The sequence below is a fragment of the Ictidomys tridecemlineatus genome, chromosome 4, assembly GCF_052094955.1.
Source record: "Ictidomys tridecemlineatus isolate mIctTri1 chromosome 4, mIctTri1.hap1, whole genome shotgun sequence".
NCBI lineage: Eukaryota > Metazoa > Chordata > Mammalia > Rodentia > Sciuridae > Ictidomys > Ictidomys tridecemlineatus.
The window spans coordinates 58,386,697-58,403,835 of NC_135480.1; the positions used below are offsets into that span (position 1 = coordinate 58,386,697).

At 39.8% G+C, this 17,139-nt stretch overlaps 2 protein-coding genes across 2 annotated transcripts in view; both read left to right on the forward strand.

The window, feature by feature from the left end:
- Ubqln3 (ubiquilin 3) overlaps positions 1-890 on the forward strand; it is a 2,037-nt gene extending 1,147 nt beyond the window's left edge. The window contains exon 1 of the mRNA XM_005342481.4: positions 1-890. This exon is cut by the window's left edge and continues 1,147 nt beyond it. Within this exon, the coding sequence (XP_005342538.2) occupies positions 1-890 (890 nt within the window).
- A 13,300-nt stretch (positions 891-14,190) lies between these two features.
- LOC101972658 (ubiquilin-1) lies at positions 14,191-15,753 on the forward strand. The gene has a single exon (XM_005342491.3). The coding sequence runs from the start codon at positions 14,191-14,193 to the stop codon at positions 15,751-15,753; it is 1,563 nt and encodes a 520-aa protein (XP_005342548.2).
- The last annotated feature ends 1,386 nt before the right edge of the window (positions 15,754-17,139 follow it).

The following is a 17,139-nucleotide window of genomic DNA, read 5'->3' on the forward strand; positions in this document are numbered from 1 at the left end:
TTCAGGGAACTGCATCCACTCTAAACCCAAGGCAGGAACCTCCATCGCCAGGAAACAGAATTCCTCCAACTTCATCCTCATCCCAGGAACCTGGATCAGGTCAGCCTCTCCCCAAGGAGTCAGTAACAATCAAGGGAAAGTCCTCCTGTCCAGCTTTCCTGAGATATCCCTCAGAGAGTAGTACTGGACAAGGTAGAGGCCAAGATGGTACAGGGAAGGATTCTACTAACCACAACACCAGCATGCCTGATCTTGTGTCTGGGCTTGGCGATTCTGCCAACAGGGCTCCATTTGGTCCTTCACCACCTTCCCCTATGACAACCACTGCTGGAGTCCCTGAGCCTCCCTGGATGCCACCACCAGGATATCCAAGATTTCTGAGGCCTGCTGGCTTGAATCATGCCCCCCATTTGCAGGATGACATACATCAGCAGCTACCTTTATTGCTGCATCTTCAGGCAGCCATGGCAAACCCTCGTGCCATGCAAGCCCTGCTGCAGATCGAGCAAGGTCTGCAGATCCTGGCAACTGAAGCACCTCGTCTCCTGCTCTGGTTCATGCCTTGCCTAGCGGGGCTGGGCGGTGGGGCAGGAGGGACAGAGTCTAGAGAAGGTGGCTTTATGTCTGAGGATCCCCGCCCAGCTCCAGCCCCTCAGGTTTCCCCAGCACAGGGTTCTTCAGAATTAGGCTTCCATTCCACTCCCTTTCTCCAGATGTTGCAAGCCTTAGCTAATGCCAGTCCCCAACAGCTACAGCCTGAGGCTCACTTCCGGGCACAACTGGAGCAACTTCGGGCCATGGGCTTTCTGAACCCTGAAGCCAATCTTCAGGCCCTCATTGCCACAGGGGGTGATGTAGATGCTGCTGTGGAGAAGCTGAGGCAGTCGTAGCAGCCTTAGTTGTTCAGACCATATCTTTTCCTCTGTGCCTTTTCCCCATATCCTATTACCCTAGCTCTCCCATTCTTGAATACAACTGCACTATAAACCAAATTTACTATGATGCCCTTTACTGTGGAGACATTGTTGTTCCAGAGTTGATGAGGAATAATAAGAGCCAGAAATAGGGTGGGGGAACTGTGTGTGATCCAGCTACCCCCAACACTGACTGGACTACCATGGGGCCCCCATCTGAGCTCGGTGTATGCCTGTCTTGAGATGCAATTACATCCAATCTCCAGTGTTAGCCACTGTTTGAGTCTGATTCTTGTGGGAGATGAAAAAAGGGGAGAATATGGGAGAAAAGCTAGCAATAAATGTTATCTCTATGAATGGAAGGACTTAGAAAGGAAAGAAAGCACAATGTTTGGATTTAGAAGAGTCAGGCATGGCATGGAGTCAGAGGAGGGAATATTCCTGCAGCCCTATGAAGACTGAGTCCTGAGACTTTCCTGGTGTCTTTCCAGAAGCCTTACAGATTATATGTCCTGTAGTAGCTGCCATCGAGTTACCTGCATTTTAGGGCTCCCTATCACCACCTGGCTGAAGAATCAACATGGTTTGTTCCCAGTCCCTGAAGACTATCCCCCAGATGGCTGGCTGGCATTTTCAGGAGTTAATTCTGATCCCTGAGTGCATAGATGTAGAACATGAGGAATCAGGCTGAATTCTCTAGTGAATCTCAACTAGTTTATAATGTCCCTTGCAGTCAGATTCAGAGACTTGATTTCTTGCAAAAAAAAAAAAAATCTAATACATACCCTGTGCATAGTATCTGCTAGCCGTTAGGAATTCACTGTGCATAAAAGGGACATAATCCTGCCCTCATGAGTTTATGAGATTGTGGCAGGAGCTGTTCTAACTGAATATATGAATATTCATTATTTGTAATTATGGATTTTGACAAGGAGCTGTGAAATAGCATTGACGGACTTGTTAGTTTAGTCTGGGGGCTACACTGAGTGTATACTCAGGGCTAACCCTTGACAAGTGGTAAGGGGGAAGTAGGAAAACTTGGAAGGGGGACTGAAGAGAAGAACCATATGTATAAAGGCACTAAGTAGGAGGTACATAACACAGGAGGTACCTCTGGCACCTAAATTATTTTTCATATTCAGAAATATTTCCCATTGCCCATGTACTTCTATGTTAAAGTATTATAACTCCTAAAACAATCAAGTGAACCATGTTTTCCACATAATATGCCAGAGAACACAAATTACTAAGAAATGCACAAATGTGCTTTTTTAAAAAAGAGTATATATCTCTTTAAATATGTTTTCATATGAGCATATTTTATACACACTTTTACACACATGTATAAGAAAAAAATGCCAGAGTCTGATAGATTTAAAACAGAGTGTAAGAATAAAAAGTACTCATGCTGTGTTATAGAAGAAAAAGAGTCCTTGATGGGAGGGTACCATTATAGTAAAAGTGTCTGGGGGTATGTTTAAGTATCAGAGTCCCATTGTGTCACCCTTCCATAAACTGAAAAGAGCAATCTCCCCTTGGAGCCCAGGGTATTTAGACAAGCCTGTCTACCTTTGAGATTCTGGCATGTGGCTTAAAGGAAATGAGACAAACTTTTAGGACATATTTATCCCAGTGACTTAGGTTTCAATCTCTTGGTGAGGCATGAATCTTTAAGTCTCCTCATTTCTTCCTCTGCTCCCCATCAAAGTGGAAATTCTTGTCCTAATCAAAAGCACTGATTCTTGGGGAAAAGAAGAGGAAAACCTTCTTTTTCCTCTGGGGCTGTGTCTAAATGGGGAAGATATACAATGCCACCCATACTTTTCATCATTTGGAGGGCCAAGTAGATCTGAGAAACTTCATGGAAAGAAATTTTATTGTTCTTACCTGACTTCCATTTGGGCCAGCAACCTGAAGTCTCATACGACCTTAAACTCAGCTTTCCAGGATGGTCTGCAGGTAGGCTAGGTCTGAAAGACCTGGCAGGGAGGAGAGTGTTATTTTAGTAGATTTTTCTCTTGTTATATCCTCTTTAAAAATACTAACACATATTAAGTGTACATATTAATGGAGTTCAGTGAAATATTTCCATACCTGAAAACAGTGTGAGCTGATCAAATCCAACCATCCTTTTTTGCTCCCCTTGTCCCCATAGACATCCATGTGGTTGGGGAGATTGGGAAAATAGGACCAGAATTTGTGGCTAGAAGAATAAAGACTGTTGTAATTTTGAGGAGAAGGGATCTCTGCATGCTGATAACACTCAAAGTGCCGGTCACCTGGGACTTCTCATCTGCTCTAACTCTAGCACTCTGTCGGCAGAAGTCTAAGACCAAGTATCTGTTCTTGGCATGGAAGTTGTGTAGGTGGAGAAAACAGTCTCAGAGATCTTTGGTCATACTGGGCATAGTGCCTGGCTCCTCCCAATGAAATCTTACCCTTTTTCTGACCAAGAAATTTGCTAGAAAGCAAACAAACATGTGCACATGTGCATGCATACACACACACATAAACACACAAACATGCAAACACAAACACACACCAAAGAGTCTGATTCAATCTACATTGTTAATCTATCACAAGTAGCTAGAGAGGTGGACGGCAGTTTAAGAGGAAGGTATTATTCAGATAATGGGAAATGTGTGTATGCATTCATATTCTTTCCTTTTAAAACATGTTCTAATATTTCCATCATAAATATGTACACATATTTTTTAGATGTTTTAAGTTCTTACTACTTAAGTTGTATTTTAATAGCAGCTAGCAGATATTTAGAGTTTATTGTATGTTATGCCCTATTAAACTCTCTAAGTCAGATTTCATATAACAGTCCTTTAGTGCAGTTAATATTATTATGCCCAATTTACAGAGAAGAAAGCTGAGACATATGATGAAGGGAAATACTTTGCTTAAAGTTGTAAAGATTTTTCATATTAGAGCCAGGACTTAAAATTTTCAAAGCTTGTGTTGTTTACAGTGGTACCAAAACAAATTAGTCTGTACTTCAATCCATATTCCCCCAAAAGTGGATCAGGAGAGGATTTGTAGCATTTAATTGGAATTTTTGGACACTTGACTCCTGCAAATACCATATCCTACATATGTATGTATGTATGTGTATTTCTGCTTCTTTGCTTTTTATTTTATCTATTAGTATTATACTTCAATTATTTTAACATTAAAATATTTAATTTACAAAGGCCCAGTGCTTAAGTCATTATTCTTCTGTGAAATGCCATTGATTAATTTTGTCTTTATTTTTCCAAATTTTCTTTATAGCAGATATCAGTTTTCAGAAAAGATCAAATGAGCTTTTGATTGCCTTTCCTACACATATAAATTAGAAGAAAATTGAGAAATTTACAATAGACAGTCTTTCCTTTCAGAGTAGAGAATGTTTCCATCAATTCAGGTTTTATTTGTTCTCTATAAAGCATTGTAGCTTCTTCATTGAATTCTGTCATATTTGGGCTTATTTAAGCACACATTATAATTCTTATTTTGAGCAGAGTTTTTTCCACTATGTATTCTGCATGGTATTACTGCTGTGGTGGTGAAATTGTCCTGTCTCCAGGTACAGTATGAATTCTTTGTGTAGACAGACATTGTGCTGATTTTTATGCAAGTAATGAATGCATCTTTGATAAAGGTTTAGTCTCTACTCTTCTAATAATTTATTTATGTAAATGTCAATTGTAGATAAAATACATAAGTAAAATAAGATATTATAAAAAATAATTTCACTACCAGACAGCACTATTAAAACAATGATGTTTGGTCTTCCACATAGTTTAATAAATCTGCCCTTTTAACTTGATAATGCATCATGAAACTTTCTAAGTTATTAAGCAGCCTTTTTTCAATTCATTACTTAATTATTTTCTGAATACTTTTTATATGCCATAAACTGTGCTTGGTATTAGGAATACAATGGTAAGCAGAGAGATATTAGAGCTCTAAGAAAATTTACAATTTAAGGGAATTGATAGATCTCAGAAGTAACAGTTAACTCTTATAGAGTGCTCACTTAAGAACTAGGCACTGGGCCGGGGATGTGGCTCAGGGGGTAACATGCTCGCCTAGCATGCGTTCGGCCCGGGTTCGATCCTCAGCACCACATACAAAGATGTTGTGTCCACCGAGAACTAGAAAATAAATATTAAAAAAAAAAATTCTCTCTCTCTCTCTCTCTCTCTCCTCTCTCACTCTCTCTTAAAAAAAAAAAAGAACTAGGCACTATTGTACCACCTTTACAATATTAACTCATTTAATTCTTATTGTAACTCTATAAAGCACTATTATTATATGTATTTTACAGATGAGTAGCTAATGCAGGGCAATGGTAAGGGTCTAGACCACGATTACACAGCTAGTAACTGATGGAGCTGGAGTCAGGATTTGAACAAATCTTTCTAGAGATTACTTTTTTTTTTTTTTTTTTGAGACAGGGTCTTACTATGTTGCCCAGACTGGTCTCAACTCAAATTCCTGGGCTCAAGTGATCTTTTTGCTTCTGTCTCCCAAGTAGCTGGGATTACAGGTGTGCACCACCATGCTTGGCTGAGATCGTACTCTTTTCTTTTGGGTACTGGGGATTGAGCTCAGAGTCACTCGACCACTAAGCCACATCCCCAGCCCTATTTTGTACTTTTTTCAGAGACAGGGTCTCACTGAGTTGTTTAGCACCTCACTTTTGCTGAGGCTGGCTTTGAACTGGGGATCATCCTGCCTTAGCCTCCCAAGCCCCCCCAGATTACAGGCATGCTTCATCGCACTTGGTTAGATCATACTCTTATTCCTTATTCTTTTTGATTTTCTATTACATAAAGAATTATTGAATTGCAATTAGGGTAAATTTTGTGCAGAGAATAAAGCATTTTGCTACTGCATATAGTAAAAGGAGAGAGCTACACTTTTTAGAAGGGTGTTCAGAATGTTTTTCTGGAGGTATTTATGCCTAGACTTGAAGGGTCTGGGAAGGAAAGGCTTCTTTTCAGCAAAAGAAACAATCAGTGAGGTGAATAGAGAGCCTACAACTTGGGAACAAATTTTTACCACACGCACATCAGATAGAGCACTAATCTCTAGGGTATATAAAGAACTCAAAAACCTTAACACCAAAAAACCAAGTTACCCAATCAATAAATGGGCCAAGGACCTGAATAGAAACTTCTCAAAAGATGATATACAATCAATCAACAAATATATGAAAAAATATTCGACATCTCTAGCAATTAGAAAAATGCAAATCAAAACTACTCTAAGATTCCATCTCACTCAGAATGGCAGCTATTAAAAATACAGAAGACAATAAGTATTGGCAAGGATGTGGGGGGAAAGGCACATTCATACATTGCTGGTAACTGCAACTTGGTGCAGCCAATATGGAAAGCAATATGGAGACTCCTTGGAAAACTTGGAATGGAACCACCATTTGACCCAGCTATCCCACTCCTTAGTCTATACCCAAAGGACTTAAAAACAGCATATAATCAATGTTTATAGCAGCACAATTCACAATAGCTAAACTGTGGAATCAACTTAGATGCCCTTCAATAGATGAATAGATTTAAAAAATGTGGTATATATACACAATGGAATACTATTCAGCATTAAAAGAGAATAAAATTTATGGCATTTGCAGGTAAATGGATAGAGTTGGAGAATATAATGCTAAGTGAAGTTAGCCAATCCCAAAAAGCCAAATGCTAAAAGTTTTGTCTGATATAAGGAGGCTGATTCATAATGGGACTAGTGGGGGAGCATGGGAGGATTAGATGAACTCTAGATAGAGCAAAGGGGAGGGAGAGGAAGGGAAGGAAAGGGATAGAATATGGGGGTAGGAAAGGTGGTGGAATGAGATGGACATCATCCCCAAGTATATATGTATGAAGACACCAATGGTGACTCTACTGTGAATATAACCAGAGATATGAAAAATTGTGCTCTATGTATAATATGAATTGTAATGCATTCTGCTGTCATATATAACAAATTAGAATTAAAAAAAATTAAAAAAAGAAACCCTGAGTTTAGCTAGAGGTGGATATGTTTGAAAAATTATTTAAAAAATACCAGTGTATCTACCATGCAGAGGGTTTGGAAGAGTGCTTCAAGGTGAAATGTGAGTGCAAAAACCAGGAAGGCTGTGTTACTAATGGATGTGGCATTCATTCTGATCTCAGGTGGAGAATGCAGAGCAGGTGTCAAGTCAGAAGATCCCAGCAGACTTTCAGGAGAAATGTAGACTTAGGTAGGCTTAGTCTAAGGTTCTCAACAAGAGAAGTAGACTAGAAGTGGGCAATTAAGAGTATATTATGAAAATAGGATTTCTGAAATTTTTTATAAAATTGGATGTGTAAGATTAAGGAAAGGGAGAAACTGATTATGCATTTATACATCCAGCTAATATTAATTGAATATCCTTGCTATAGCAAGGCCTTTCCTTGAGGCTGGGAGATAGAAATGTTCTAGACCACTTTCATCAAATCCAGAAATATGGGATAGGCAACCCAGTAATTAAATAATATACCTTCAGGCAAAGAAGGGGCTACGAAGACACACAAGGTAAGGAAGCAGAAATTGACAGGTGGACTCTTCATGGTGGTAATTAGGAAGAACTAAAGGGAAGAGTATTTAAACTGAAATGTGATGAATAAAGGGAGTTAGCTGAGTGAAGTTCAGGAGCAAAAGTTCTCAGACATTGATTAACAAGTGGGAATGAACTCACTCAGAAACTTGAGAATCCTGTTGTGACTGGAACAGGGAGCTGGGGAGATGGGGTCATGGAGAGCCAAGGCCAAATCATGAGGACACTTAAACTTGGCAAGAAATTTAGATTTAATTTAAGTAAAATCAGAAAACCTTTATGGTTTAGGGTAAAGAGGTGAGGTGAATTGATTTATATTTTTAAAAGATTACATTGGCTTTTGTAGGAAGTAATGACTAATGGAACAAGAGAAGAACTAGGGGAAAAAGCCTTGCAGACTATTGTTGTATTGACAGCACCCATCATATTGAAATGGTTAGATTTGAGCATTTTAGAATTGCTGATAAATTAGATGTAAGAAGCACAGTTTTTTATAATTTGATGCAATTGGAAATCCAATATTTTCATATATTAAAGAATTTATATAATGAAAAACAGAAAAAGGCACTTTTTGTGCCTCTACAACATAGGTTCCAAGTTAACTTTGACAAATGATAAAATGCAGAAGCTGAGAAACATCAAACTGGATTTGAATTAGAGTTATATCTGTGATTCTATCAAACGTAAACCTTGTAAGTGGGTAACTAAATATAAAATAGAGGAAAAAAGAAGAATGCCTCTGTTTTAGTCATCTTTTTCATTGCTGACAAGAGACCTGACAAGAACAATTTCAGAGGAGAAAGAACAGAGGAAGTTGGCAGGAAGGTAAGGTTGTTTTCCAAGTGCTTCATGGTGTGAGACCAGGAAAGTAGATAAATACCTTCTCAGTGGTGGATGAAAAGAGGGATTTTACTGGGATTTATTTTATTTTTTGTGCTTCTGGGGATTGAGCTCAGCATTTAGCCACTGAGTCACATCCCCAGCCCTATTTTGTATTTTATTTAGAGACAGGGTCTCACTGAGTTGCTTAGCACCTCGCCGTTGCTGAGGCTGGCTTTGAACTCATGGTCCTCCTGTCTGAGCCTCCCAAACCGATGAGATTATAATCATGTGCCACCATGCTTGGATTTACTGAGATTTACTGCTCGGTTCTCAGGAGAGCTAGAGGATTCAGGATTTTGGATGTAATAAGAGAAGAAAACATTTTACTCTGCCAGTACCATAGGTCACCAGAGCTGATCCACTATGGGAAAATCAGGGAGTGGGACTAAGAGAACCCACATTTCAGGTGGCACCATGGTATGTCATGGTATGAAGAAATCAGAGATCATGGACACTGTAGGACTAATTCAGAAGGTGAGCTACACTATATGTAAAGACAGAGTCTACAGAATGGGAGAAAAAAATCTTTGCCACCTGCACCTCAGATAGAGCATTAATCTCCAGAATATACAAACAACTCAAAAACCTTAACACCACAAAACAAATAACACAATCAAGAAATGGGCAAAGGAACTAAACAGACACTTCTTGAAAGGAGAAATATGAGCAATCAACAACTATATAAAAATATTTTCAACATCTCTATCAATTAGAGGAATGCAAATTAAAACTACACCGAGATTTTACCTCACTCCAGTCAGAATGGTAATTATTGAGAATACAAGTAACAATAAAAGTTGGTGAGGATATGGAGAAAAGGGTACACTCATACATTGCTGGTGAGACTGCAAATTGGTACAACAACTCTGGAAAGCAGTATGGAGATAACTCAAAGACCTAGAAATGGAACCATCATTTGACCCAGTTATCCCACTCCTCAGTATATATCCAAAGAAGTTAAAATCAGCATACTATAGTGATGTAGCCACATCAATATTTATAGCAGCACAATTCACAATAATAGATAAGCTATGGGACCAATCTAGGTGTGCACCAACAAGTGAATAGATAGAGAAAATGTTGTTTATATACATAATAGAATATTAATCTGCCATAAAAAAGAATGACTTTATGACAATTGCTGGTAAATGGATGGATCTGGAGACTATCATGCTAAGTGAAATAAGACAATCCCCCAAAACAACGGTTAAGAGTTCTTTTTGATACATGGATGCTAACATATGATAAGGGAAGGGGGTTGAAGAAGAATAGAAATTCAGTAGATATGACAAAGGGTAATGAAGGAAAGGGAGAGGAAATAGAAATAGGAAAGACACTGGAATGATTCTGATATAACTTTCTTATGTACATATATGAATAAACCACAATGAATCTCAACATCGTGTTTATCCATAAGACAGTGATCCTAATCAGAATAAGATATACACCATGTTTGTATAAATATGTCAAAACAGATTATACTGCCATGTATAACTAAAAAGAACGAATAATTTAAAAAAAAATCAGAGGGCAATTATTGTTTGAATAGTCCTGAAATATTAGAGGCTGCGATGAGGGAGAAATTTGAAATGACCACATTTGGTACCAGGTGTTTGAGTAAAGGATGTTATTTGTCTTGATATGTAATTGGTGTTAGCTACACAATAAAGAGGTTTAAACTTAAAAAAAAAATAGAGGACAAAGTTTATGTGGAGCTCACATTTCAGAAGTCTCAGTCCATAGATAGTCACCTTCTTTGCTTTGGTTCGGAAGTGAGGCAGAACATCAAAGTGAAAGGGAGTGGCAGAGAGAAGCAGCTCAAGATAAGGCAACTAGGAAGCAGAGAGAGCTCTGCTCATCATGAATAAATCTAATCCAAAGACATTCTCCCAATGACCCACCTCCTTCAATCACATGTGCCTGTTTATAGTTACCACTCAGTTAAGCCATTTAAATGGATTAATTCACTGATTAAGTTAAGGCTTCCATAACCTAATCATTTCATTTCTAAACTTCCTTGCGTTGTCTTACACATGAGTTTTAGGAGACACTTCATCCAAACCATAACAGCCTCACTTTAACTCTTGTCTTAATTTTCCATTCTTATAATATCCATTGCCCCCATATATTATATATTGTGCATTGACAATCTAAAATAATAAATAATGAAAATAAAATAAGCCTCGATACTTACAAATTGGGCTTGACAAGATGAAACCCCGTGAATCCTCAGTTAGAATAATTAATTTGACTCAATGTAAACTAAAAAAGGGACTTCAAGGAATAAAATATTAAAAAAAGCCTAACTAATGAAGGAGTGATCATGTGCATTGCTTCTCCATTGGACAGACAAATTTTACCTGTTCCTTCTAATGTTTTTATTGGTGCATTATAACTATACATTATAGCAGGGTTCATTTTGACATAATCATACATGCATGGAACATAATTTGCTTAATTTCCATCCACATTACTTCATCTCCTTTGTCCCACATTATCCTTCCTATGTTCTATTGCCTGTTCTTAATTCTGGAAAATATTAATGAGTGCCTTATGATTGATTACTATAACCATAATTTTGGTCCTTGTATCTATACATGAAGGCTCCCTTACCCCAAATCTAATGTTATTAACACTATAAATTTTATTCAGTCACTAATCAGCAAATATTTTACTTTTAGATATGACTAACATGTTCTTTTCAGTTATTTTTTAAAAAAAATATTTTTTAGTTGTAAATGGATTTTTAAATTTTATTTATTTTATATGCGGTGCTGAGGGTTGAACCCAGGGCCTCACACATGCCAGGCAAGTGCTCTACTACTGAGCCACAACTTTAGTCCTCTTTTCAGTTCTTAATACTTTGTTTTATTAGTTATTGATTATTATACCTATGTAAATAATTTGTAAATTTATTAAGCATGTATATTAAAATATAAATGTATGCATTGTTTATTTAACTTTAATTTTCTCTCCCTGCTTAGAAGTTAGAATCAATAAATAATATATCATGCTTGTTACACCTCAAGTACCTGCTAGGGATATATTAGGCAGTTGCCTCAACCACAAGATAATCTTTCTCCTTCTTTAATTTTAAAGAATCCCTTAAGGCTGCTCATCTGACACAGGACACACTTGAGCTTAAACTTAGAAAGTTGTTATGGTCTGCATCTTAAGTGTCCCCCATGGCTTGGTATTGAAGGATTGGTCCTGAGCCAATGGTGCTCTTGAGAGCTGGTGGAACATTTAAGAGGTAGGACCTGATAGAAGGAGGTGGGGTCATTGGAGATGTGCCCTTGCAGGGGATATTGGGATTCTGACCCTGTTTTCCTTTTCTCTCTTTAATTCCTGGTCACCATGAGGTGAGCGACTTGGCTTCACCTTGTGCTCCCTACTATGATGTACTTCTTTGCCACAGGCTCAAAAGTGATGGAATCAGCTGACTGTGGATTAAAACTTCTAAAACCATGAGACAAAATAAAGCTTTTCTTTCTTATAAGTCATCTCAGGTATTTGACAGAAAGCTGACTTAACACACAACTGCTAGTTGCAAGGCTCCTAGGGACTAAATTTCTAGCATGGAGTTCAACTATTGCATGCAGTTCTGCATTAATAAGAAAAGATTGTTAAATCATCTTGACCTAAATCTTAAATTCTTCCTATAAAAAATTGGCCTTGATGCCTCTCTAGCACTTTAAATTGTTGCATAAACTTAAAACTTTGATATTCTTTGACCCAAGAGTAATTCCATTTCTGTAAATTTACCCAGTGAAACCAAGTAGTCATGCATGTGGATCAGTTCTGGGCTCCACATGGTTTTTTCTGTCTGCACAGTCAGTGTAGATGGGCTGGTCCCATGGTTTCCAATAACACCCATACATGCTGAGGAACAGCAGGTCTGCATCTCCAGCAACTCTAGATCTCTAACAGGGACCTGAAACTAAATTTGGGTCAAAAGAGTATTCTTGATTTCCCTCTGAAAACTTGCTCCTGGCTATTCTTCAAACCCTGATAATAGAGCCCGTAGAAGAGGAGAGCAAGGGTTGGTTAACCTCAGGTCTATGAGGGGAAAATCCCCTAGAAACACCAGATATGAAAAGGTGATTCTTGATACTTTAACCCCAGCTGCACATTAATGTGTTTCCTAAGAGAGAGTCAGAACCATTAATTAAAATACCTGCTTCTGCTGGGGGCAACCAGAACAGAATTCTCAAAGGAACTGGGTGTGCTTCTAATATTTGGCATGTTAGAAGCTGTTTGGAGGTCTGGGAATTATCAGGAGAGGCCCAGTAGTCTGGCTGGGTGTCATTGAGTCTTGAGGCACTAAGAAAGTTCTTGAGTGGGTAGTCGTTTGAAACTCAGAACTTACAACTTACCTCATCTTGATATTGATTGGACAATGGAGATGCTGATTCCAACAAATCAGTGTTTGCCTGCAGCACGTACCTGTCATCCTAGTGACTCTGGAGATTAAGGCAGGAGGATCACAAGTTTGACACCAGCCTCAGCAACTCAGCAAGACTGGCCCAAAATTAAAAAAAAAAAAAAAAAGTGTGTGTGGGGTGCTGAGGTAAAGTGCCCCTGAGTTCAATTCCCAGTATCAAAACAAACAAACAAACAAAAACAAATCATTGTTTAAGAATATATATATCAATATATGATAAATGATGAGATTGTAGAAGGATCTAAATGCTCATGTTCCCCACACCCAGCAAGATATTTTTCAGGTAGTATTCTAGGCAGCCCAAATTTGATTTTATCATCCCTGAAAATTTCAGATTCAGGAAAAGGGTTAAGTATATAATAGTGAGAGCTAATGCTACGAACCTAAGATAATGTGATGCATTCATCTTCACTGTCATCAATAGTCGCTGCAGGAATTAGACTTGACTTTGCCTGGAGTGATCCAAACAGTGCCTCAGAGACTCACTGTTTTCTTTTACAGTTGAAATATGTCTTCTCCCAATTGACAAGTATCCTTTGTAGTAAATATGTTACCTTAAATCTAATAATTGTTAAGTCATATCACCCAGATACTGTTATTTTCCCATGATTTCTCTTGTCTCAGTCTTGATCCTCTGAGTTGGGATCACAATTTGTTTCTCTGAAAGCGATTTTGCTTACAAGTTTTTGGGGAACATGGAGGTGTCGTTAGAAACATGTAGATGGATTCCTTCGTCCCTGAAAGGCCTCAGGGTGCAAGCTAGCTACTGATCTCTGTGAAGCTCTGTGGGATAATGATACATATTGCCATTCCATTCATACAGAAACAAGGACTTGAGACCTTGGCTGGGCCATTATCAGTTGATAGTAACTTAGTGACTAGAATTAGTACTTCCTAAGCTAATGCTTAGATGAGTGACTTTCCTATTCAGCCATATTCGCCAAATGCCACTGGTAGAATATTCAACAGTGAAACAGGATGGTGTGAAACATACTTCTAGAAAGGACACTTAATTATTTTTCTATTGCTGTTAAAATCAAATCATAAAGAGAGCCTAACCTTAAGCAGGTTGTAGAGACCTCTGCCCTTCCCCCATTCATGCCTGCCTTTCAACTGTGACCTCATCACTGACACCATATCCCCAAAGGCTGGTCCAGGAGTGGAGGAACCGCCCCCTCTAAGGGAGCCAGGTGGCTGCAGGGCTACACTGGGGAGGTGGCCTCTGCAGGACGTGGGTGAAAGGACATCACTGGACATCTACTGATCCCAGCACCCACGTGTACTCAGTGCCACATCTAGGCTTCTACAGGTCTGTGCCCCACAGTATCCTTAGGTGGCCTAGCACTCTGTCTCAAGGAAATATGGCACGGGCTAGGAAAGAAGCAGGGGACAGCCAGCTGGTGTCTGGTAGGGAGCCGTCATCACGTATCATCCGAGTGTCGGTCAAGACCCCACGGGACTGCCAGGAATTTTTGCTGGCAGAAGATAGTAGTGTTCGTCACTTTAAAAAGCAGATCGCTGAACGCCGTCACTGTGACATTGATCGATTGGTACTCATCTTCACTGGAAAAATCCTTAGGGATCAAGATATACTGAGCCAGCGGGGCATCCTGGATGGCACTACAGTCCACTTGGTGGTGAGGACTCGTTTGAAAGGGTTAGCCATCCCTGGAGCTATGCCAGGCACCACAGGCCACAGCACCCATCGTTCTGAACCACTAGCCTCCGAGGGGGCTTCGATGCTCACTAGGCTTGGTCGGCTGGCCCGGAGCTCACCTGATCTGGCTGACTTCTTTAGCCAGCTGACTCAACTCTTGATGACCGCACCAGAGTGTGTGGTGCAGTTCTTGGAAGACCCTTTAATTCAAGGTCTGGACAATGAGAAACAAGCAAACCACGTTCCTGGCAACCACGTTCCTGGCAACCACGTTCCTGAATCCTCAAGGCCAGTACAGAAACATGACCCAGCTCTCAAGACTCTGGAAACCTTGCAAAAGCGAGCCCAGCAGCAGGAGCTCCTGGAGGCAGGGAAACAGAGGCTGGAGGCCTTGAAGGCCGAGCCAGGTGGTGACAATGCCATGCATCCAATCTGCTCTGATCTCCAGCAGCTCATGCTCTCCACTCTGGCCCTATTAGTTGTCTCTAAAGGCCACATCTCAGGTTCAGAGTCTTGCAAAGGAGAAACCAATGCTCATGGCAATTCTGATACTCCCACCACCATTCCTACTGCTTCTGTGCCTGCTAGGCCATTGGAACAAGAGGTCAGTACAGGAGTGGTTACCCAGGTCAGGGGCATGGCCTCAAATCAGGCCAGTTCAGGGCATAGGACTGGTATTCAAGATATACATTCAGGCCAGGAGCCTCTTTCTCAGGATAGCCAGCAGTTTATAGAGAAAAATTCTCTACCCAATCAGCTGAGACCTTCACCCTCTATTTTACGTGGACTCTTGTATGCCCTACAGCAGAATCCAAGTCTGCTACACCAGATGACAACTGGCAGTCCCATGCATCATCAGATACCAATACTTTCCATTCTCACCAACCCGCGAGCACTTCAGGCACTGATACAGATAGAACAAGGCCTACAAATACTGTCCAGGGAGGTGCCTGCACTAGGTCCATTCTTACGGGACCCAGCTAGGCCACGTGGGGCTAGAGGAGTCGCAGAAAATAGGGGTCATAGAGAAAACTCTGTGCAACCCAACTTGGCCGTTCTTCAGTTCCTTCATGAATTGGTCCATGCCTGTTCGCAGTCTACCCAGTCCTCATTATCCTCATACCTTGCCACCGAAGGTCGCTACCATCAAGAACTTGAGCAGCTGAAGGCCTTGGGTTTTGCTAATCATGACGCCAACCTGCAGGCCCTGATGGCCACAGATGGAGACATCTACGCTGCCATTGAGAGACTGCTAGGAATGCCATAGGCCCAGGACCTTCCAGCTGATGCCCACACTGCACCACCCTAGATAGAGGGAAGAAAAAGAGAGGAAAGGGGAGGGGGAGGGAAGTCACTTATTTTGGGAATTCCTCCTGCTTGTGTTGTGAGTATATTTGGACAGCTCTTGTCTCACTGCCCAAGCCTGTTTTACATTAAAAAGATTGCTTGGATCTTGCGTGTGATGTAAATTGAGGGGTAGGTGGGCAAAGGGAGCATTATCTGGAAAAGTATGGGTCGTGTTTTAAGATTTTGGGAACTTCATCTATTCTCCAACCTCAGAGTCTTTTTAAATTTTGAACATGAGGTGGGGAAATTCTGAGTCATCTCTATTCCACTCCAAAATGACTTAGAATTTTAGCCTTTGCTATCCCAAGAAGCCATGAATTTCCTTACGGTCTCTTGAAACTGTTTATTCTTTTATCTTTGTTTTCCTTGTCTCAAGGTACAGTCTGTCAATATTTCAGAATACGTGTAACTTACCTCTTTGCTAAAGTTCTTCCTTTGGCATCTGCCTATGCCAGAAATCTGCTCTACTTTTGAAGCACCATTCTATCTTTATATGCAAGCTTCTTCTTTTTTAACCTGCAAAATGCTCAAATTTGCTATCTTATCAGTTATTGAAAATGATCTCTGAGTTTTTTGCCCCTGAATTTCTTGTACAAAGAAGCATCCTTTCCAATGCTGATGTTTCACCATCCATTCCAGTAAGAGACTTAAAGTGAAGAAATGTTTCCATTTTTCCACATTACAAAAATGTTTTAGAATTTGATCTATGAACTTGTTTCCTGAAGATGCTTCCTTTAATGTATTTTTAATCCATTCTCTTACAGAATGGTGTTTATTAACAATACTTTCTTTATTCCTCTTTCAGAGAATTTGGCCACTTTCATAGTCAACTCTGACTCTTCTATAATAATGATTCCTAAATCTCTTAGTTTAATATTGGTACTTTTCCCAGTGTACCAGCTTTCTCTCTGAGTATCTCAGGTGAATTTCTGGCTTAGTATTTCCAAGTCTATTTCAGGATTTCCCAGGCTATCCTTATTCTAAATTCTTTGTTTCTTACACCTCAGTGAAAGTCATCAACAATTCCTCAATCCACCTTTTCTGAAAAATTTTGATCCGTTAGTGATGTGACTCATCATTCTTCAGAGTACCAGTGACTAAAGGTAAACATGTAGAAGGATAAAAGTTAATGGAAATATGGGAGAGAGGAAGCATATTTGGAAAGTTAAGAGGAAACGAAAGACTAAAAATTTCGGGTGTACTTCAGGAGACAGGCAAGTCTGGGTTGAACAACTGAGTCTCATGTCCTTGGGGCTGGGGAGGATGCACATCTTTGAGGTAGGCTCTGTGACTCAATTGTGTTGTG

Coding starts and splice junctions, on each gene's coding strand:
- LOC101972658 (XM_005342491.3), top strand. CDS start 14,191: ATGGCACGGGCTAGGAAAGAAGCAGGGGACAGCCAGCTGGTGTCTGGT.